This window comes from Odontesthes bonariensis, chromosome 5 (assembly GCF_027942865.1).
Source record: "Odontesthes bonariensis isolate fOdoBon6 chromosome 5, fOdoBon6.hap1, whole genome shotgun sequence".
Classification (NCBI taxonomy): Eukaryota; Metazoa; Chordata; class Actinopteri; order Atheriniformes; family Atherinopsidae; genus Odontesthes; species Odontesthes bonariensis.
In genome coordinates, this window is record NC_134510.1 from 19,861,168 (window position 1) to 19,884,000 (window position 22,833).

Below are 22,833 nucleotides of genomic sequence, written 5' to 3' on the forward strand. Positions count from 1 at the left end.
GTTGTTGAGTGTTTATACAGTTTAGAATAATTAGATTTAACATCAAACATATAAAGTATTGACAATTGCAGACGCTTTCACGCTCTTACGAGCTCATCCCCCTTTATTTCCAATATTGTGACTTCCCCCCCAGTTTTGGGTCGACATTAGCCTGGGAAGGTCGACATATAAATCGCATGTCTAATCTATGTTAGTTGCAGGGAGAAGACCAAGTGATATGGTGAGGGTAGGGGTTAATTCATAATCCATATTACTAGATTTTACCCCCCCTAAATGAAGCAAATACACTGAGACGAAGAGATTTTTCATTTTCAAATATAATATTTACAAAATAAATAAACACAGACAGGTTCCAGAGACAGGACATTCGTTGAAAATAAGTTGCTTTCAAAATACAAAAAGTTCAGACCAAGGCAGCTTGTATGAAGTAACACACACAGAGTATAAATGTCGGCTGCTCTGTGCACGGCAGGCACGTCGACGCACTGCGCTCTGATTCAGAGCTCCAGCTCGCAAAAGTACAGACAGTGCATGGGTCAGTTTCAGTTTTCACTCAAATGCATAGTTTGTTATCATCAGTCCAGTTTACACCACCTCAACCATCAACACAGTTTCGCCCAGAAAATCCCAATGATTATGTGAGTAACATACCGATAGGAGGAGCAGATTGTACACTTTGTGTGTAGCTATGTAGACAGCTGAGAATAAGATGAGGGATTTATTTGTGTTGTTATATACCTGCATTCAATTTCCTCCCCCTCTCTGATCCTTTTCATGTGCTGCTTTAAACGCTTATCATTCCGGGAATCTCTTTTTAAGTCTTCTGCTTACTTGTCTTCTAATGCCTTATGAATGTGCTGCTTTAAAAACCATTTAAATAGTTCTCCACTAAGGCAAAATTCTGCATCAACATACTCAGTGCTTTTGTTTCTTGGCTCAGAGTATATTCAAGCACTTCAGATTAATACGAAGCCCTTTATGCCGGCGATTTGCTCGAACTTATATCTCATCTCTAAGTGTATTTCCCACAGAATTAACCCTTTTTGGGACACACTTTGATAGTGCAAAGTATTAAATACACACCTAAAAAAAGGTAGAGATTCACAGGAATGCACTAAGTTTGCAAACCACAATGCTCCACGCAACAATAAAAACTGCTCAATTAAAAAACAAAAACTCTAAATCAGATTGAAAGAAAAAAAAAAAAAAGACACGCATTGAGGTAAAAACATTGTGCTTGTGAATCCAATCTATCCTCTTCCAACTTGTCGTCGTGGTAAACTGTCAGAAGCCTCCGCAGAGTGTCCGTCTGTCTCTTCTAAGTCGGGCAAAACACTGGAAAGAACAGCAACAATAAAGGTTACCCAAAGGATTAGAGCCTAAATAAAATTTTTAAGTGGGACATAAAGAATAGGAAAACCAAAAGGAAAAAATCCTCATTTCTGCACAGCAGTTAATACTCACTGAAACAAAACAAACCCTTCACAGATTGCAGGTTGGGTGACAGTCAGGTTAAATGCTTGCAGTCAGATGCAGTCTAAGTAACGCTAACTAACTATAACATAACTAACTAACTAACAGCAGTGTCTCAAAGTGAAGCGTAAAAAGTCAAAAACACTAAAACTATCGCCAACCACGCTGCAGCTGCTCGCTGTGCAGGAGAGGAAAGAAGTGAGGAGGAGAAGTTTGGGGTCAGGCCGCACTGCACTCAGTGGCCACGAGGGGGCGCGCTCACATTGCGAGTGACAAACACCACAACAGTGCACCATACATGTGAATGTGTCACAAACCTCCCAGTCCGTGGCTCACACCAGAGCTAGCCAGTGCAAGGCAGCAAAGAGTGATGCAGAGTAGAACACAAGAGGCAGAGAAAGACAAAAAATAAACGGAGTGAAAGGACAACGTGAAAAGAAAACAAAAAAGACACAGAGAGGACAAACCTCGAATTGTTAAATATGAGACACACATAAGAAACTCCTGTACTATGGGGGGTGATTAATGTGCATCATCCCGCGTTCAGAGTTTGTCATTATTGGCTTTAGTTTTCTAAATCTCTTTCTGCAAGAGGGTCTTCGTGCTTGATCTAGAGGAGTTTGAATGCTTATTAGAAGACTTTAGTCGTCCGTCTGCTGAACATTCAACAACAAACAAAAGCACAAATGATGATTTTACCAACTATCCGTGTTTTCTTACCGTTCGCTCTCCGGCACTATGAGTCATCTATGAAGTGGCCACGCAGCAGATTTTACATTTCATTGTCTTCTTGAAAGCATCAACATGAAGCAGCAGCGGTGTAGTTTAACCACGTTGGGAAACTACACGCTGTCCTCAGTGATGGACCGTTTAAATGAATCCCTTTCCAAGATCATTTTTCAAGAATTTTCATGGCAGAGGGGGGCAGTCAGATCTATAAAGTCTCTAAGTGGCACCAAACTTCTTTCATTTTGAGATCTTTGCGTGAACACAACTGTCTCTCACGTGGCTATAGGCAACTCTCTCAAACGCTCGTAAATTGGTTTTCACCATAAATAGGATGGTGTATTCCTTTAGTTTACTATGCCCAATGAATAGTTGGGTACAAATGAATTTCAGTTTAGAAATCTCAAGCTGACAGAGGTAGAGGGCCCCAGGACTCAGTTAGTTCAAACACCTACATAAATGGGACATTTCAGTCTCTTTTATTAAGGAAAAATGTTGTGGATATTGCATGTAGATTAATGATCTACTTGAAAATTAGCCTGAAGTACAATGTTGAATGTCTGAAACCTTCTGTCAGCACACGGAGTACAGATGATTTGAAGTGAAGTGGTTCGAATGTGCAAAACCACCGGTGTCCTGGTGCGCAGCAACGACCATTAGTGATCATCTTTGAACGGAGAATGAGGATGCGTAAGCATTGAATAGAAAAAAACCTCACCGTTGAGGATGTAGTCTGTGAGAAGACTGGGCACCTTGTCGCTGTCTTCTCTCATCGCCTGCAGAACTGCAAAGTTAATCAATAAATCAGAGGTGACGATTCAGCTGCAAAAAGTCTGACGTCACCGCAGAGACGCAGACGCTTACTTTTGGTCAGGATCTGGAGGTCCTCGACGGAGGGAGGGTGTCCTTTTTTCTCATAAGGGATGACCGTGGTCAAATACTGTAAAACCGTGAGAGAGAGAGAGAGAGAGAGACTTAAAAACAATGATGCACAGAAGTTGGAGACGAGTTTAAGACTTTGTGGCGCGAACGGACAGATCAAGTTCAGGGACGAAGAGAAAAAGGGAAAGTAACCTGTGTGTCCCTGCACCCACTCCCAAATGTTTGCCGGAAGCTGTTCTGAAAGACGGAGGAGAGCCCCTCCATGCTGAAGCGCTGAGGAGGAAGGAAGAAAAGTGAAGAAACACAAGAGGAAAGAGGATCAAAACAGTGAGGAAAACGTGCAGCAAAAAGCAAAAGAGAAATCTCTTTCGTCTGACAGGAGCTGTAACTCTACAAACTTTTCAAGGGATTGACACATGAGCAGTTTGGTAATGGCTCCTTAAAACCCGACTGTAGCAACAGCCAACTGACCGATGCCGGCGTTTTCTCCGTCAGGCCCTGCGACGTCCCGCCTCCACCTTTTAGCTTCTTCTTCTTCCTCAGTGACTCCCGGTGTTCCTTCTGCCGGTTCTGCACATCAATGAGTGCCGAGATGAAACTGTTCTTCACCTCCTTCTCAAACTCCAGCTCGTCCCTGACGGCCAGCTGCTGCACCAGCTCCTCTGAAAACCTCCCGATGTTCGTCTCGGCCTCTTCCAGGCGCTGCGTCAGCTCTGCCACACTCAGGGCCCTGACCCCTGGACCCCACGCACAGACATGAACATGAGCTACTGCTGGGAAGACAAACCGCCCTGATGTACTGAGGCGGACACTCACGCTCCTCAAAGCCGGGGCTGCACCGCTGGACATCCAGGGAGAGCGTGGACAGGTCCGACTGCGGCGGATTCCGCTCCGCCTCCATGTCCGATGAGTCCTGCATCATTTCCTCTATCTCCTCAATCACCTGCTCCGCCGTGACGAGGGGCTCCTCTGCCAGACAGGGGACGATGATGGAGTGCATGTCCAGCTGCTCCCTCAGCTCGTCCTCGTCCGACAGCTCCTCCGCAACATCAGTCTTTCTCTGGCCAGGAACAGAGCAGCAGGGGGGGGGGGGTTAATCACCACGCTCAACCCCGACACAATGAAAATGTGAGATCTGTGAGCTAAGGTTTGGGGGGGGTGAAAGGAAAGTGGGGCAGAGGTGGGAGGGGAGGGGAGGGGAGGGGAGGGGAGAGGCCGGGGGTCGCTCACAGGTTTCTCCTCCAGGTTGAACGAGGAGATGTAGAGGGAGCAGGTTCGAGACCGTTTCCAGTCCACCGGCATCACGCGGCCGTAGTTACTGGTAAGAGCATTCCAGATTCTGTGGGGGAACCAAGAATATTTCTGACCGACACAGCAAACCGCATGTAAAGAGGCTGTTCACTCATAGCTCGGGACATTTAAACCCTGATGGTGTCATTAAGGTGACTTGACTTGTGTATGACTAAGTCGGCCTTATAAATTAGGAGGGGGGGTGCGGTGAAATGTGGGGCAGTTCATAGAACTGTAGTTAAACTGGCACAAACCTTTAATAAACTTGCGTTACGTCTTTCTTCCATTTCATCTTTTCTACTCTTTTTGTATCTTTTCCTGCCGTTTTGTGGACATTCTTGCAATGCACTGGATGGGAGGCACGTTGAACGGCCTCAGTGTATGAAAGATGCCATAAATAAACTTGCCTCGACTATACTTAAGATCATTAACTTTAATTGGATTGCTGGAGTACCCCTGTGGTTATGTCGGTTACCGGAACCCAAGGACAATAATAGTGACTGTGCACACCAAAGAAACCTCACACCCACAAACACAACAATCGGATTAAACGGTTCCGATGCCGAGTTTAAACATATAATCCCCCAACTCATCTTACGGTTCACTTTAGATGTCTTTAAAGTTAAACCATTTATTAGCAGACCAAATGACACACTAGACCAAAAAAAAGAGAGACATAAAGGAGATTAAAAAAAAACAATCCTAAATGTACCCATTTTCAAAAACAAAGCTAAGACCTGACAGCCGGTTTTCAGGAGCAGGTGCTTTCACGGAGGATGATATGAGTTGCAGCCCATCATATCACTGAGAGGGCGCATAACATTGCTTTGTATGATTTCCAAACGTGACGGATCCTGCTCATCCTCGGCCGTGATGAACACGAAGCCTGCGGGCAGGCCACACACAAACACCAACACTCACTCGTCCTTCTCCAGCAGCGTGTCCTCCGCGATCGCACTCACTGGAGCGACGCAGTCCGTCTTGGCGTCAGCATTTCCGAAGCACGCGGATATCCTCTCGTCGAACCCGTTAATCAGATCCTCTATGGACCCGAAACCGCCGGATATCTCCGGGGAGAAGCCCCCGCCGCCGCCGCCGCTTAGCTCGGAGGGATCATCCTGATCCAAGAAGAGCTGCGTGGCTGCTTCCCCAGCTGCCGCGACGCGGCCTTTGTACGGCTGCAGCCCTTTTTCTGAAGGCACGGTCGGGTCGCACAGGTCCGGCCAGTCGCCGTCGAAAGGTGCGGCCATGGCCCGGACCATGCTAATCGCTCCGGGGAAAGGATGGATTTGTCGCTGTGGGATTGACAGGCCTCCACATCCTCTCTGTGCGGCCGCAGCAAGGCTGCACCGGGCCCACTAGTGGCGATACTCAGGACGCTGGGCCGCGTGGGAACAGTGCGCGAGACCGCGGAGACCGCTTTGAAAATATGGACAAATGAATGAATGAGTGAATTCACGAATGAACAAATAAAGAAATACAAGCCTCTGGGTTAAACTACTCAGTCCGATATGTTGTTTTTTTTACTTTTTGGGTATGTAGCTACAGCTACACTTAAAAAAATATAAACAAACCGACAACAACAACAAAATGATTAAATCTGACCCATTTGGCATTCACCTGTTTCAGATTAACTTGTATTTCCTGTCCGGTAGCGTCACTTATGACAAGGTATCATATTCTATAAGCCTTTTTTTTTTAATTTTTTTTTTATCTTTTACGTGTAAAAAGTGTGTCTTGTGTGAGCTGCGGCAGTGGATGCAGCCCGCAGTGTGCAGGGCAGACAGCGACCTCCTGTGGATGAAACGGGAACTCTGCGGGTTTCATCTCCTGCCCTCCTGTTGCTAATGGCAACGGACGCCAAACAAACTGAAATAACAACGAGGGATCCCAGAGAACAGGCCCAACCTGGAACAGCAAACCGGGGGACTCTCAGGTGTTGTCGCGTAGAGCAAAAATGAGCTCTCCCTTAGCCATGCTGAAGAAAACGAGGCGCGCTCCTCTGCAGGGGCCCCTGAATGAACAACGGTAAGTACAGAGGACACGGGTCCTGTGACAGATTAACACAACTGCAGCTTTTTTTATTTAAATTTTATTTATTTACTTTATTTTGTACAACGGCGAAGAGTAGCCTACTTGCACAGATGATAAAGACACACTGTCTCGTTTCTGGTCTGCAGGAGTAGACAAAAGGTGCCTTTCAGGAGAAATCTGCTGCAAGGTAAACTGTGCCCAACAGATGAATAACAGAGAAATAACCACCGATGAAGGAGGAGACACCGAAGTACCTATTCAATGCTGAGCAAATCTCGCCGTAATAGCCTATGTAGTTTATATTTTTGTCATTATTAATCTACATTTCCTGGTGTGTAACCAACATGCTGCTGTAGATTACAATGGAATAGATCATTTTCCACTTTTTCATGGTCTTATAACACTGGATCATTTTAGGACGACAATCCTATGAAAAATCTTTATTTGCAAATTGAATAACAAATACACCAGAGTTTAAATGAAGCTAGAAAAACTCCCATTTCTGGTAAAGAGGCGTAAAAAGAGAGTGAGAGCTTTCATCAGAGTTGTTGGTCTTGAGTATATGTGCTTTCCATGCTAATTTCCCACCACTGACAGTCTTATCAAACAGTTAGTTTTATTTTCTGAAATTCTTTCTGTCATCGTCTCATGCTTTTATTAGAATTTCAGGCAGGACTAGCTGCTGATGACTCTTCCGTTTCTCCTCCACTCGCATCCCACAATCCTGATCGAGGCGCCTCCACCTCAGAGTCCAAAGCTCCGTCAAAGCAAGGTGGAAGCATACACTGTTTTACTACCAGTGCAGAGATTGTGCAATATATTTCTGAAAGTCCTACTTAAATCTAAACCAGCATATCACAATTTATTTATATAATATATATATATTCCCCTTCCATAACTGAAAACAAAAAAATGCCAATCAGGAGCTCCTCCGAGCGACTTTGAGCTGATGTCAGCCATGATGCGGCGTGTGGCGCTGCTGGAGGAGACGGTGCAGAGCCGAGAGCGGGAGATAAAGCACAAGGTGAACACACGCCTCCCCTGGATGAAAAGCAAAGACAAAGGTGCCAGACTCTCACTGTGTGCTTTCTGCATTCCACTGAAGGAAAACAGGATTTCGGTTTTGGAGAAGAGGCTGAGCGCTCAGGAGGAATCAGGTAAATGACGCGCACACCTGAGTTTGATGCGCTTTAAGGGATGAAGTCAATTCTATGTCAGAGGTGTGTGTGTGTGTGTATTTAGCAAGTGCAGGCTGCCGGAGTGGCAGAGATGATCCTGAAAGAAGGTGCCAACAACTGCAAAATCAAGTGCATGAAATGGAGGTGAGATGAGTTAATGACACGTGTTACTGTGTTTTCAGTACAGTGGGAGGTTTTATATCGAGCTGTCTCTCCCGCGTGTTGCAGAACTTTCTGAATGACTACGGTCTGATCTGGGTGGGAGATGGGGAGACGAGTGATCCATCCCAGACTGGTTGGAGCTTTCACATGAACTTTGACCTCGTGCTGCAGAGGATCAGGGAGCTGAACGTCCTCGCAGGGGAAGGGGAGTCTTTTGTGCAAACGACGGCAACGGGAGCAAAGCTGGCAAAAAAGGAGCCCGTTCAACTGAGGCTCTACAGCAATGGTGTCGTCATGTTCGATGGGCCTTTCCGCTCCTACCAGGAGGACAGCACCCAGGTGAGCTTCCTAAAACTATGAGGGGAAACAGTCTGGGCACAAACCGGAAACTTTAAGGTGGATAAATGCCTCTTTCCTCTGGTTCTTGCAGCAGTGTATGGGGGACTTAATGGACGGTTATTTCCCATCTGAGCTTCAACACAGATTTCCAGATGGTGTACCCTTTGAGGTGCGTCTCTGTTCTTCTTCTTCTCTCTCTGAGTGTAAATGTGCACGTGCCTCATTATAAATTATTTGTCCAGGTTCACGACATGCGACATGAGGAATTCGTAACCAGGCTGCCGTGGGACACATTTCCCGGGGAGGGAAAGGCTGTGCGTGGGGAGAAAGATGGGTCAACAAGCGCGGTCAGCCATCAGTTAGCAGGTCTGTTCTGCACCCAGCGTCTACAGTGAAAATCCTGTCTTCGCTGTCATTTTGAGGTTTTCCTTTAATGAAAAAAGGCAAGAGGCTGGCCACGGATCAGTTCCTGGACAAGCTGCCAAGATTTGTAGTCAAGGCGGGTCGGGTGATTGATGTCAGGGACGCGCTGAGAACAACGCTGCAGGTGAGCAGCACAAAGGGATTGTTGTAGTAGAACCTACCAAAAACTGCGCTCATGTACACTTCTGCTTTACACACACACTGTCTGCACGCCTTCAGCAGGGTTCATCTGATGCCCAGAGCAGCAGCTCAGTGACACTCGTAGAAACACCAGCACTGCAAGCAGTCATGGACAGGTAGGCAAAAATATTTCCATGTCAGCACACAGAGTTAAAAAAGTTTTGTTGTCTAAAATGAATGAGGAGTGGTCTCACCAGAGAGGGTCAGTCCCTGCAAGCTCATGCTGTTCTGAAACGATCCAGTTTGCCATGATGTTTGACGACAAACTATCAGGAGGGAAGTCTTCCTGTTTTCATTTGCCACTTCCTGTGTATGTACAGAGGTAAGACCTTCAGCTGTGACGAACCTCAATCTGCGACAGGTGCCATCGCGCTCAAGGTGAAGTCAGAAGACGGGAGTCGTACTTACGTGGTGAGAATGCACCTCTCAGAAACAGTAGGTCAGCTGCGAAGCTATCTGGACAAACACAGGTGAGAGCACATCCTCCCGCTCCGAGAGCGTCCTTCACTGAGCTCCAGCTTCTATAACAATGTGGCTGCTTGTCCTTCACCGCGCTACAGAGGAGCCGGTCTGCCTGGTTACGACATCATCAGTGCGTACCCGCCGCACAGCTTCGACGACGACAGCCAGACGCTGCGATCCTGTGGACTGCTGACAAACGCTGCTCTGCTGCTGCGAAAGGGGCAACGCAGCGGCAACACAGGCAGAAGACAATAAACGTACGGAAGCTTGTGCGCGAGTCCTTTCCTGTGAGCGTTTCGCACAAAACGCTCACAGGTCGTGGTAAGAAAGACACGTCTCAGCACAGATTCAGTGCAGCTCTCATCCAACATGACAGTGTGACCCCAAAAACTGCACCAAAGTGCTGAAAAGGCTGCAGTTTGAGAAGTCTGAGACCAATTAAATGAAACCAAAAATGTTGAAAATCTTTATTTCTAAAATTCGCAAATACAAACAAGAACAAAAGTATGAAAATAGAAACGCCTTTTTTGTCCATTTTTTTTTTCCCTTTTGCAAAAAGAAAACAAAACGTTTGAGATGTTAAGGCATGCGGAGCCTGACTTTTCCAAAGAGAAATGTTGTGCTGCTGAGGTTTAAAAGGTCCCATGAAATGAAATATGGCTCGTGTGTCCATGGGGGAAGAGTTGCTCTGTACATTTAAAAAAAAATAATAATAATAATTCACTGTTGCATATTTTTATGTTAAAATCCCTTTCTCTTCCTGTAAAGTGACAAGTTTTTGTTTTTTTCTTTCCCCACCAAAATGGCTTCTCCTCTATTCTGGGTGGATACAAAATGTTCCTCCAGGACGCCGTGATTGATTCAGGGGTGATCCAGCCAACCCTTCCAATCATCATCATCATAATCATCATCACATGGGATTAAAACACCTGAGGAGAACCTGCCCTCCCCCCAACGTCTCATCACAACAAAACCACGGAGAAAAAATTACAATCTAAAAAGCCACTCCATGGGACCTTTACACGCTGCGGACGCCGAGTTTGTCCGAACACATTAGCACATTATTACAGTCAGGTAGACCCAGAGAGCTTTCACACTGAGTCGTCAAAGCAGACGGAAAATAAAATAAATAATACCGAGGATTAATACTGTTTCTAAGTCATACATTTATCACTTAACCACTCTGTTGAATGCAAGTCAGCCATTATCGACGATAAATTAAATTCTACGAGCTCAACCTGGACTTTAGTTCTCCACTTTGATTCAGTAATCGAGCAGAAACAAAAAAAAAAAAAACGTTTTTGGGGGGGGCTATTTGATCTTTCGTGATAAGGCCCAGAGTTTTTTCTACATTCAAAGTCAGGGAATGTAACGACTATCCTACTGGTTGTTACTCTGACAAAGACAAGTCATGCTGGAAGAGTACAGCTGCTAACAGCCCTTCTGGTTGGTGGAAACCGTATCAGCACTGTAGTTGCATACGTGACAAAAGGCACATGCTGGTGTTCGATCAAAACGACGCCTGCAGCAGAGAGCTGCGTTCACAAACATCTAACCGCTTCAACCGGAGTTTCTTTGGTATTAAAACTGTTGTAGGCCCGTTGGTGTGAGGAGCTGATTTGGTATTAAATCCTTCAGTTTTTATGTCCTATACATCACAGCAGAGTGTAACGTTACAGTGTTTGCCATTAGAAAAAAAATGGCGCATTTGTAACATTTCTTTGCAAATTCAGTTAAAAGCACAGGTTAAGGTATTTTCAGTTGATTGTCAACCACTTAAGGATAATTCCCCCGAAACAGGGAAACGGAGATTTAAATAAATTATATTCGTGGGACTTCTACACAAAGAGTTTTCCACTAGTGTGGAACTAAGTATAAGACTGTTTGGTAACAGACAGTAACATGTTATCATTATAAAAAAAAAACAAAAAAAAACACACACAATGCTTAAAGGATCAAGTATTAGAGGTAAGTTATTTTCTGTTAGCCCTTGGACTGAAATAGATGAACTCACCAGGGGAGGAGGGGAGGGGCTTGAGACTCAATGTTCAGTCAGTCGAGAGAAAAGCAGAAGCTAAACCATTTGGGCTTTCCTTTGTCCTGGTTATGAGAAAATTAAAAAAAAAAAAAAAATCCAGTCCTCTTTCTGACAATCATTTACTACACGTGAAAGACGCGCCTGTGAGAGCTCCTGCGAGTCTCCTCCATCACCTGGATGTCAGAGTTATTGAGTAATGCAGTTTTCGCCCATGTCCTGCGCGTAGCGGTCCAGTATTACGTTACGCAGTTCCTCCACATCGCGACGGAGCTGTTGGGCTTCGACCAGCTTCTTTTGCAGCACATCGGGATCCATCCAGTCCTCGTCCTGCCCCGCCACCGTTGGAGGTGCTGCAAACATAAAGAGACATTTCATCTCATGCCACTTCCAACTGCTTTCTTTGCAACACATTTCTTTCTAAACAGTCTAAAGAGTCAAATCTGAGCCGTGCTTACCAGTGAGACCAAGCAGAAGGGAGAGGTTGGGGTTCTGTCCCTGGGCTCGCTGGGTCAGAATGCTGCACAGGGAGCGCAGGTCACTGAGGCAGGACGCAATCTCCAGGTGCAGTCTTTGTGTGAGACGAGCTCCCGCAGGCTGGAGGACAGAGGAGGCCTGGTCAGCGCTCCTTTGCTCTGGATCGCCCATCTGCTCCTGCAGAGTCAGATTCTGCTCCATCAGTTCCTGGTTCTGAGTCGACAGCTGCAACAGCGATCAGAGCAAGTTTTAAGAGCGGAGCAGTCGGGCTCTATTGAGAACTCGGGTTCTCTCTACATCAAACTGAGCTACAGAATTCATTCATCTCACCTCCTTCATGGCGGTGTGCAGCTCCAACGTGTTCTGCTCCTTGGCCAACACCTCCTCTCTAAGAGCTTGGGAGCTGCTCTCTTCCTGAGATATTTGCTCCTCCAAAGCCTGAAGACGCACAAAGACTCACAAACGTTAACAAGACCATAAAGACGGATAAAAACCACACCGTCACTTCGATTCACCGAGAAGAGAAAAACACCTGAATCTGGGAGCCGAGCTGTTCCATCATCCGATGCTGCTTCTCAATAACCTGCAAGAAGAAAAACTTTGCTTCAAAATAAAATTGGATTTTATTGGCACAAATCTGATTTCATACTTTTTTTTCCTGTTAGTTTTAGTCACAGAACAAACCCTGGATTCACTGTGCAGACGCAGATTTAGGACATGAATGCAATGTTTACACAGTCAAACTTGCACCTGCTGGTCAATTCGGTTTCAACAGATCCTTCAGCAATAAGTTACATCACCCGTCGTGCGTGCTCTGCTGGAGAGTGACGCTGTGACCTGAGCTTTGTTAGAGTAAGCGTTTAAGACGAGAAGCCTTTACCGGCACATGTTTGTCAGTATGAACTCTGGACTTTTTACTTTTCTGCAAACAAAAAAGTGTCTAAATAATCAAAGCACTGCCCAAGGTAAAACTGAATGGAAAAATCAGTGCCACGGAGGTAAATGGACACCTCCATTATTTGCGGCCCTGGTCTTCAACAATTTGCTCGTTTTTACGTGGCGAACGTAAATGGCATGTAAAAAAAATATATATATATATATATATATATAATACCTTTGATTATTATTATTATTTAAATAAGTGCCTTTTTTTTTCTTTTTAACTCAAAGCAAGAAGTCCTGCATTAAGCTGAGAAGCAGCCGCATGAGATTATCACATAAGGACTCATTTTAAAGCACTTCTGAGTCAGAAGTGCTTTAAAATCCTTCGTTTTTCAGAGATTAAAATATACTTAAATGTACGTGCTTCTCATTTGTAAACAGCGATAGTCTTAAAACTTTTTTGAACACCCATTCTAAATAACAGATAAAGAAAATCCTAAAAATATAAGGTGGACCAAGAAGCTTTTTAAAACACCACAGACACACACAAACCTTTTTGAGTTTCTGCTGCTCCTCTTTCAAAGAGCTGTTTTCTCCTCGAAGTTTCTCAATATCCACACAAGGAAGTCTGGCTCCATCCTCAAGGCCCTGCTGCACCCGCTGCTGCATACTGATGAAGACGACAGTAAAAACGGAGAACACTCAACACGCAGCTTTATTACCGTGTCACTCAGCGTCTACAGAGAGGACGGTACACAGTGTCCTTACTCAGTGATGGTTGTCAGCAGGTCTCTTTCTCGGCGTTTCTGCTCCTCCAGCTGTGCATCTTTGTCCCATAGTTGTGAGCGTGTGGTCTCCAGGCTGCCTTCCAGTTCTCTTACTCTCTCTTGTAGCTGAGCTGCTTGTTGCTCAGCCTCCAAAAGCTGATGCAAAGAGCACACGTGTTTGTCCACATTTTAGACTGTACACACCTGATCTGAGTAGAACAGAGCAGCTCGACTGTTGGTACCTGTTTGTTCTGGCTCTGGTAGTCCTCCAAGGTGGGCAAGTCTGCGAGGTAGCGCTCCAGAGTCTCGATGCGCTGCTGGTTCTCCCGCTTCAGCTCCGCCTCCTTCTGAAACTTCTTCTTCAGGTTGTTGATGTGCTTGTCCCGACTGCGGATCTGCACACACATAACACGCAGGCGTGTTACACGGGATGGTGAAAAATGTGACAAAGCGTTTCAACATCAGCTGCTGAGCTCAGAGAAAACGCTTTAGCTGCTTCAAGTTGTTTTTGTTTTTTCCTTCTTTGGTGAAAATGAGGAAGTGAACTTGTTAAAACTGACAGCTATGGAAATGAAGTTAGATATATTCATGAGCTAAGCTTCATACTGATTTTTATCTAGGTCTCAGGTTGTGCTGGGGTGGTGGTGCTGCTTTCCTGCGCAGACTCATGTCATCTGAAGTATGTTGTTTCTCAACTGTCTTGAGTTGTAATCCGGTGTAAAACCGGATCAAAGAGTAGCGTTCAACCAACCAACCGCTCTTTTTTTGTTTGTCGTCACAATGCGGTTGCCCTGCTTGCAACAGTTGGGTTAGGAAGAGGTGTTAGGTAAGCACAAACCCTCTCTTCCTGTTTCTTCATCTCCTCCGCGTGCCTCTCACAGGCTTCCTTCAGACTCTCAGTTAGTCGGCGTGTTTCAGCCTCAACTGCCCCCAGTCTGCGTTCTGCCTCTGCTTTCTCCAAGGCAACGCAGTCAGTGCGCTCAGTAAACTGCGCCCTCAGGAATGCGTTCTCCCTCTGAGCCTCCTGTAACACAACCGTGTGAAATAAAAGATTCGGCTGAGGGTTGTTTTTTTAAATGGTGAAAAACAGTGTTACTAGTGTTGTCAGTGGGAACCAAAGCGTGCTTTCACTCACCTGGAGACGCAGCATACACATATCCCCGAAAGACGACCCGCGGCCCAGGAGGGCTCCGTGAACTTGAAGCTCACTCTCCCTCAGACGCTGTTCCAGCTGGGCCATATGCTGCTTTTGTCTGTATTGTGTCCAACCATCACCAACACAAGAACAACAATGCAGTAGGAGTAAGTATCGGGAATTATATTTTACACATGATGGCGTGATTTACAGATGGGGACAGCGTCCCTTACCGTGCCCTCTCAAGAATATCGCAGCATAAGTAATAAAACTGCTGTAAACACTTGCCTTTCGATGATAAGCTCTTTCTCCTTCAGCAGACTCTCACTGGCCTTGACCAGAGCGTCCCACTTGCCCGATTCTGAGTGCAGTGGTGTTGAGTATAGAGGCGGGTACTGACTCACTCCTGCATTCATTAACTGGAATTAAAAAGGAAACCTAATAAGTGTCAATGCCACTGAAAGATAACAACTACATCATCAGGGATTGTTGGTAATGTGCATAACTTCACAGAATCCTGTAAATTCAACACGTTTACACTTTGCAAAATTTTACTTTTTCCCAACACAGGCAGCAGTGTGGAATACTGGAGGAATATATAGAAACTGGAACCCTCTCTGGCACGAGTGCATTCTGTGCACCGCAACTGAGACAAAGGGCCGTGTTGTGGATACGAAGGCAAAAGGGTGCAAGTGAGACTAAATGAGGTCGGGACCAAGTAGTCTCCCGTTGCTGTGGCAGCAGATGAGACTCGAGACAGCTGCTGCTTCAACTACAAACTGAGATTAAGACAAGACGAAGATACACTTGATATTGATTTACAAATATCATAGCTGCTATCAACTCAGGGAATAATGCGATATATACTTCAAGTGAAGACACAGTCTCCAACATAAAGGCTGTTATGCTCAGACAGAGCTTCTCTCGGTTATTTGGCTCAGACGTTGACAGAGAAAAAAAAAATGACCCTGTGCTGAAGCTAATTATGTTGTAAAGTTAAACAGCGGAGGAAGAACGTTTGGACAGTGGCCTTATTCATTTATCTAAGTAATAAGGTAACTGATCTTGTCAAATTAATTGACCATGGCTGAGCCTCTGTCCATTAATGTGACTGCAGCAGTTCACACTCTGCAATGTTGAAAGTAATATGTGTGTGTCAGAAGGTTTGACCAGTTGAGGCCAAACACAGTTAGTTCATTTCAAGCTGATCGTATACTGGAAAAAAAAAAAAAAAGCCTTTTTTCTTTTTAACATATGAACAATTTTGATCCTTAAAATAAGCTAAACATGCTGGACATGCTTCTCACATACTTCAGTACAATACAGTGGTACAATACAGTTTCGGGTGGTTTAAAAGTCGAAGGGTAGTCTTAACTGTGTTAGCCATATAGACAGATTGTACTTCGTGACTAACATTTTTGTAGATTTCTGTTTGGAGTGGATACTTGCCTGCATTTGTTCCACTTGTAGGCGTAAACTCTCCAGCTGCTGCTTTTGTTGCCAGCTAGAAAGTTCACTACATCTGTCCGGCCGCAGGGAATCGTAACCCTTTGGGCTTGTGTGCTCCCTCAGCAGGGCCTGAGTCTGCAGACTGAGAGCGTTCGCATAAACTCCAGCAGATCCAGCTGCACCAGGCTGAGCAGCCCTCTGATTAGAGGCCTCTGCTGTGCCAGAGAGGCCCGGCCTGGCTTCAGGCAGAACCTTATAGCTGTGGTCCATACTTCCTCTGTAGGCCTCAGACACGCAGTCTGCAGCGTCTCTAATCCCAGTTGCCTGTAACTGGAGTCTGACATCAGGACACAACCCCCCTAACAGGGCTGACTGATTTAGAGTAGGTTCCACAGCAGGGGTGTCAAACCTCTGTCCCTCATCCATCCGTGTGTGATCTGTGGGAAAAAGCGAGTGGTCCAGCCCGTTGACGAGGCTGCGGTAGCGGCTCAGGCAGTCTGGCTTGCGTCCCACATGATCTACTCCTACACCGGCCTGAGCATCCAAGTTTGGTGAAGATAATGATTTGGAAAGAGAGGAGGACTTCGATGTGGAGCCACTTGGGGTTCTTGAGCCTGAGGAAGACCTGTGACCCTCAGCTGAGGACAGGGAGTCCTCCTGGCCAAATAACTGTGGCTTTGAGGTCGGGGCACCAGCCGTGGATGGCATGACATGTGCAGTGGGTATGGGGATCTGACTGCGGATGGGCTGGAAAGAAGGGCTGCTGCTGGAACTGCAGAAATCTTGAAGGAGTAAAAGAGGAATTTCATTAGAAATTACATGGTTATATTCTCATTATCTGTTACACAAACACGCCCTTTTAAAATCAGTGCAGAGTATCTAGAGCACGACTTCAGGCCATTTTCTCTATTTTCAGACAGTGAAGTAAAGTATAAGGAGCGGGGTTTATAGGTGGCCTACTTTGATGATGAGGTGTCACCAATGAAAGAATTAACCGGCTCTGATTGACTCAACTCAGGGAATAAGGCTTATAATAGACTTGAAAAAAGCAAGGAACAAAAGCTGTGTATTACCTAAACAAATCCGTGTTAAATAAAGCTGATGTCACCTTATGTGTGCATAAAGGACAATTACGACAAACTGTTGCATTTTGTTACAACTTAAGAGGCTCTCACCACTTCAAGTAAGCTTTAATAATCAATACTCTGAGGACATACAAGGATTAGTACCGTCAGAGCACACAACAAAGTACACACTGAACCCACCCTCCATTCAACATACACAAAAATATGAACTGTCGTCATCTGAAAAGCTCAGGGATCACATTATGCTCACGAAGACCTCATGGAAAACAGAAAGATCCCAAGCAACACCAAACATCTCCACAAGCATCAACACAACTTGAAGTTACACAACTGTTTTCAGCAGCATTACAAACCTGACAGACCCGCTGAGGTCGGAGAGACGGGGAGTCACTCGAACGCAACAAACAGGCAATTAGCTGTGGCATTTTTTTCTAAAGCTGAACCGAGGCGAGCACAGCCTTAGACGCTTTAAATCGAAAACAGAAAACATTTTCCTGCATTTCCGAGCAACACAAGAGACAACCGTTGAAGCTAAAACTGTCAGCCGAGCAGCGAGGAGACCCCGAGCCCAGATTTGTATTGTCCTCACACAGCCAAACCAGCCTGCACCGAGCTCTGAGCAAATGCATACAAACAGACATACACAGGAAAGGTTAGGGGTATTTATAGCCCACCTCTCAAGTTACAGGGTGATCTGTGGGTGCCGCTTATTTAAGCACCTTGCCTCCTCCCACTGTAACACGCATCACACGTGTACATCCAAAGTCAGAGCCTGGATGGGATATTTTTTCCCTATTCAGTTTAAACCACAACCTCATTAGACTGGAAAACCTTTGATTCACCAAGGAATATAAAAAAGATTTAAAATGGTAATATATCAAATCCCGTTTTAAGAATTGAAATCTTCCAACTATATATAAAAAAGCCTTTAGGCTGCACTAATTCGTGCCTGGCTAGAACAAGTCTAAACTGCTCTGTAACAAGAACATTAGCTCGATGTTTGCTCTGCAGACATTCCTGCTTTTGGAAAGATTCAAACACAACTAATACTGAACGCTTGCACACTTTTGCTGGGTTAGGTCGGGTAAACAAAAACATGTTCACGTTCCACTCTACACATTTCATACCAGTTATAAAGTTGGCTGAATTTAGGATTAACAGTCATTTTGTGTCCAGGGTTTACTCTGGGGTTCAAAGCCATTAGCCACCATGTCTAACTGTTGATTGTTGCTGATTAACCACACAAAAATCATATTACCAGTTCAAAACATCACAACCGGACATCAGACAAACTGAACTCAAACTCTGACACAGAATCAATAAACCTTGATTACTGGTGACTTTATGTACACTATTATAAAGATAGAAGACTGGAAACTAAAATAAAAAAACAATATATTGAGGAGTAGTGTGCCTTGAAATCCAGGAGAAGACACTCAATATCCTGGCAACTAAGTCAAATTAATCGATGCTTGCTAAACTGCGACCAAACAGGAGGAAATAAGCAAACAAATCCATCCCGAGAAGCAGTGTTTGGAAGTATTTGGATGTCTCCCAGTAAATGGTTTAGTAACAACTAAAGATAAGGCAATAAAATAAAGCAGCCATCTCACTCTACGACAACAACTCTGTGGACTCTACGGAGGCATCACATGTCAGGTGTTCAGTATATCTGACTGCCTGCTGTTCAGCACAGTCAGCTACAGCATGCCTGAAGATTGTAAAAACACCAGTACCGACAAAATACCTACATTTATAACATGTGGCCCATGAATATTGTTTTGACAGAGGGGTTTCTTATAAATTGAGTATTGTCAAACGAGGTGTGACATTGCAGAAGTAAAACTGGGACATCTAAAAACATCCATCCGTCCATTTTCTACACCCTCTTAATCCAATTCAGCGCCAAACTGCCACTGAGCGACAGGCGGAGTACGCCCTGGACGGGTCACCAGTCTATCGCAGGGCCGCACAGAGACAAACGAGACAATTAACCATGGACGCTCACACCCAGACCTAAGACATTTAAAATTAGCAAACGATATCAAACGATCACGACGATGCAAGTAGCAGCAGAGAGTAGTCCAGGGAAAATACTAAGGAAGACAAAATCTTTTAGACCAAACATATCAGATAACAAGCCAACATAAACTTGAATACGATTTCAATCCTTCAAGGAATGCTGCCTTGCCAAACCCTGAGTTCATTGATCACTCAGCAATGTAAAAATCGGATTAAGGGCTAAATTACAATAGGATTGAGTTATTAAATTCATGTATACACCTTAATCTGACAAGAAATTGGATCGGATCGGGTTACTCGCGATCAGATTAAGACCCCGGGATAACTCGGTTGAAAGTCACACTAAACGTGCTTGTAGACGGTGAAGCGCGTGGGGAATTGGACTTCGAGGTTCTGCGCATGCTCGAGATTTTGCTCAAATAAGGAGCATAATCCAATTATAGCTATAATCGAATTAATCTCATCATGTAGACCCACTGACTGTGTTTAGGGCTTATTTGACGACATCAAACACATTTAGAGTAGGCAGAATCAGTTCTTTGGAAGATATATCCCAGTTGTTCTCCACATCTTCCTATAGAAGGGTGGGGCGTAAGCAGCAGAGACTGTTCAAATACACCACAGCAGGAGGGCAAGCACAAAAACACACATCAAGTTGCAACAGCACTGGGACCGTGTCATCAGGCGGAAATCTGTGTAAAGTCCAATAAAACTGGCCACCGTGAATACCAGCTTTGTGAGGCTCAAATGCATCAGTGCAGATAAACCTCCAATAAATGTTCAGGCTATTATTTCAGAGTGTTTCCTGTGGACACAGGGACCACCCATCCCAGGTGGCCATCCATTTCACACCACCCATCAGCCCATTATTTTTTCTAGATTGAGTTTGTACATGTAGAAACACGGTGCACAGACACATGCACCGTCTCCACTTCCTATTCAAAACATAATAACATGTTTCAGCATTGGTATATACCAACACCTCTTCCTCTCAACCAGCCCAAACACCGCAGCAGAGAAGCAGTGCCTTAGGCCAGTTCTGACTGGGGCTTTCATTCACCTCTGTAAATCTCCCCAGCATCCACAGTGGATCACGAGCATTTTACCGCTCCATAAATAGACTTAGAAACAACATGACAAACAAAGTCTTTTCCAACTCCAGCACACTAAAGGTGTTTAGGCCAAGTATGAGGCCCCGCTGCAGTACACCACTGTTCTCTACTTTCAATTCAGCTTAAAAAAACGCGGTGCTTTAATGATAAAAAGTGATTTTGTATTCCCCAACAGTCTTCAAAACAATGTTACACAACGCATGCCACAGGCAGAGGAAGAACAAGCGAAAAGTCATCACCTTCTGTGCTCTCAGATGCCGAAGTGCCAAGACCAGTGTCCCCACTGTCCGATGTTCCGGGCCGACGGCCAACACGACTTTGGAACTTCTCTGACACAGCTGGTGTCTGCCACTCCATGTCAGCAAACCGAGCTGATGTATGTTTGCGAAAAGACACAATGTCACCACGGCACTATATCAATACATGAGGAGCTGAGGCCACATTCAAATATTTTGTCAGCTGAGTGCCAACTTACCAGCTGGTTTGGATTCAATGTATCTCTGTGAGGTTTTCATTCCATCCAAGCCAAAGTCTCCTGTTAGAAATATGGAAAAAATAAAATGCATTATTGTATCTACTGGCAGGCAATTTGACAAAATTACCAAAGATGTGAAATTCCTTCATGTGGGTTAGTTGAGTGTGCTGCTTATCTATTTGAGCAAATACATAACTGTTCCTACCATTGAATTAATTGACCGTGTAAACAGTAAAAAAAGAGAGAATTGTACATGTGTGTCTGAAAGTAAACCAGTCAGGCATGTGCACTAAACGAACCTTCCTTACTGCATACTGAACATTATGAACTGAAGCGTTATGTCACAGGGCTCAGCAGCTGTTAGTACTATTATTTAACTATTAAATGTGTCTGCCCTTCAACAACCGCGACAGAGTTGTCCGAGTAACAACAAAAATAACAGCATGACCACATGTCTTACATAATCTCGATCTTAAATACCTGTATCCTCAAGTGACTTTAGGGATTGTGTGCGTTGTTTGAGCCAAGAAACTGTGACAACTGATGGGTAGAGGCAGAATAAGATCTCGTTTGTTAAAACTAATCCCCTAGGTTAGCTAATTCGTGAAGGAAATGACTCGTTAAGCAGTCAAAGCGAGCTCCGAGCGAACCACAAGAAACCGCTCAACTGAATTCGTTTAAACACTTTAAATCATAGCTAAATGTGGCTGTTATACGAACCGGGTCAAGCTTGTTTTAAAGCTACAACTTGATTTTTTTCTGTATTGTGATGCGCAGTACCGTTAACCATTCGAGCTAATCCATGACAAATCCGTTTCCGTCGGTTTCCGTCGAACAAGCTAGCTAACAGCTAACTCAGCGTTGCGGTTTACTTAGCGACAGGAGTTCATGTCAACCCAACGTATATCAGTGAGCCTTTGTGCTTGAATTCGCGGTAAAAGGTTGTCTCTCGGTGCAGACAAAGCGCATACTCTACCTTATTTTTCCACTTAAACGCCAACTGAAGAAACAAATCTCGGTTTCAGGCTAGTAACTGATGCCGAATCTGTACCATCCACTGCTGCTGCTGTTGTTCCGCTAGCAAACTGATCTCTTCTGATGGCAGACAACCCACCGAAGACACAAAGGCCGCTTGTTTAATTTTACAGCGCCACCCTCTAGACACTGGAGGTTAATGCTGTCTGTGAAACTGTTTGAGTGTTTCCTGTCTGCACGGAGTTTGTGGTCGCTGTGATTAGATTTGCAGGTTACAGTTCTAGCTCTCGGGTGGCAGCATTTAGTGGCTCTTATTCTAAAATTGCTGCTAATACCAGAAGACGGTGGCAAAATAAACTTTGTCATATGACCAAATACCGCTGCGGTAACATAAAACGAACGAACCCAAGCAAGACGTGCCGAGAAGGCGAGATTAACTGTGAATTTTTTCCGTGGGTTCAAAACGCTTTAAACCTTAATAATCAGTTTTCAGATACATTTAGCGGACTACTTTTGAGGTAAACGATAATACAAAAAGATGTGTGGATTTGTTATTCATTTTGGATGTGGTAATGGTTTTAATTGCACTAAAAAAAATAAAAAATATGCACTGATCAACAACAAGTAATATCATGTTCTACAGAAATGTGTAGAACTTACTGTCATTGTGCAGTGATAATAAATTGTGCCAGGGATTTACTAATAATTCAGTTTCTATTCAGAAAGTGCTGTACATTGTAGTAAAATATGCACTCAGATGTTTCTAGAAATATCAAACGTGCAAGGCTGATCATTGGTGAAACGTGTTTCTAATGATTCACAAGACATCTACAAATACACAGAAAGTACATAAATAATTTTTCAGGGTAATTTTTCTGATGTTGAAAGCATTATTTAATGCATCTGTAGTTGACAGCTATAAATATGTATGTAATTCAAACAATTATAAACGTTTCTTAAACTTGTTTCTGGGCTGCTGAAAGAAGCAGCAAGACAACAGCCTACCACACACATACCAACACACATGTGTTCAACTTGGCTTTCAGTGGAAACAAAAGATCTTAAGATGAGAGGGGCCATTTTGGAAGTTTAATGAATTCACATTATGATAATAAATGTAGGGTATTTCATTACAGAAGCTGCTGGAGCTTCAATGCTGTGGGTGGCTTTTAAATTTATCAAACGGGAGAAAAAAGCATCTGATAGGACATAAGATTATCCATTCGCAACTAATGAAAGGTTATCTGACACAGTTAGCGTTGGAAAAGTG

General features: G+C 44.5%; 3 protein-coding genes across 7 annotated transcripts; 1 reads left to right on the forward strand and 2 right to left on the reverse strand.

The window, feature by feature from the left end:
- Nucleotides 1–292: 292 nt before the first annotated feature.
- fez2a (fasciculation and elongation protein zeta 2a) lies at nucleotides 293–6,128 on the reverse strand. 4 transcript variants are annotated; one of them, XM_075465174.1, is made up of 10 exons: nucleotides 5,992–6,128; nucleotides 5,293–5,790; nucleotides 4,312–4,420; nucleotides 3,898–4,141; nucleotides 3,553–3,818; nucleotides 3,274–3,354; nucleotides 3,064–3,139; nucleotides 2,918–2,983; nucleotides 1,791–1,816; nucleotides 293–1,335 (listed from the first exon to the last, which is right to left on the reverse strand). In XM_075465174.1, the coding sequence occupies exons 2-9, from the start codon at nucleotides 5,631–5,633 to the stop codon at nucleotides 1,806–1,808; spliced, it is 1,194 nt and encodes a 397-aa protein (XP_075321289.1). In that variant the 5' UTR covers nucleotides 5,634–5,790; nucleotides 5,992–6,128; the 3' UTR covers nucleotides 293–1,335; nucleotides 1,791–1,805. The 4 variants fall into 4 exon arrangements, with proteins under 4 accessions (XP_075321289.1, XP_075321287.1, XP_075321291.1 ...); XM_075465172.1 differs by lacking the exon at nucleotides 1,791–1,816 and having other exon boundaries at nucleotides 296–1,335; XM_075465176.1 differs by lacking the exons at nucleotides 1,791–1,816; nucleotides 3,274–3,354 and having other exon boundaries at nucleotides 296–1,335.
- ubxn11 (UBX domain protein 11) lies at nucleotides 6,118–12,361 on the forward strand. The gene is made up of 13 exons (XM_075465177.1): nucleotides 6,118–6,399; nucleotides 6,552–6,592; nucleotides 7,067–7,177; nucleotides 7,329–7,429; nucleotides 7,511–7,562; nucleotides 7,648–7,727; nucleotides 7,812–8,084; nucleotides 8,176–8,253; nucleotides 8,327–8,450; nucleotides 8,528–8,631; nucleotides 8,727–8,803; nucleotides 9,008–9,157; nucleotides 9,248–12,361. Exons 1-13 carry the CDS (start codon nucleotides 6,329–6,331, stop codon nucleotides 9,402–9,404), a joined length of 1,419 nt encoding a protein of 472 aa, XP_075321292.1. The 5' UTR covers nucleotides 6,118–6,328; the 3' UTR covers nucleotides 9,405–12,361.
- Nucleotides 9,603–21,697, reverse strand: cep85 (centrosomal protein 85). Of its 2 annotated transcripts, XM_075465170.1 has the most exons (14): nucleotides 21,565–21,697; nucleotides 20,589–20,648; nucleotides 20,353–20,484; nucleotides 15,895–16,676; nucleotides 14,734–14,864; nucleotides 14,446–14,563; nucleotides 14,149–14,334; nucleotides 13,553–13,705; nucleotides 13,312–13,466; nucleotides 13,096–13,213; nucleotides 12,194–12,244; nucleotides 11,992–12,099; nucleotides 11,643–11,886; nucleotides 9,603–11,537 (listed from the first exon to the last, which is right to left on the reverse strand). In XM_075465170.1, exons 2-14 carry the CDS (start codon nucleotides 20,626–20,628, stop codon nucleotides 11,374–11,376), a joined length of 2,382 nt encoding a protein of 793 aa, XP_075321285.1. In that variant the 5' UTR covers nucleotides 20,629–20,648; nucleotides 21,565–21,697; the 3' UTR covers nucleotides 9,603–11,373. The 2 variants fall into 2 exon arrangements, with proteins under 2 accessions (XP_075321285.1, XP_075321286.1); XM_075465171.1 differs by lacking the exons at nucleotides 20,353–20,484; nucleotides 20,589–20,648; nucleotides 21,565–21,697 and adding an exon at nucleotides 17,333–17,609.
- Nucleotides 21,698–22,833: the final 1,136 nt, after the last annotated feature.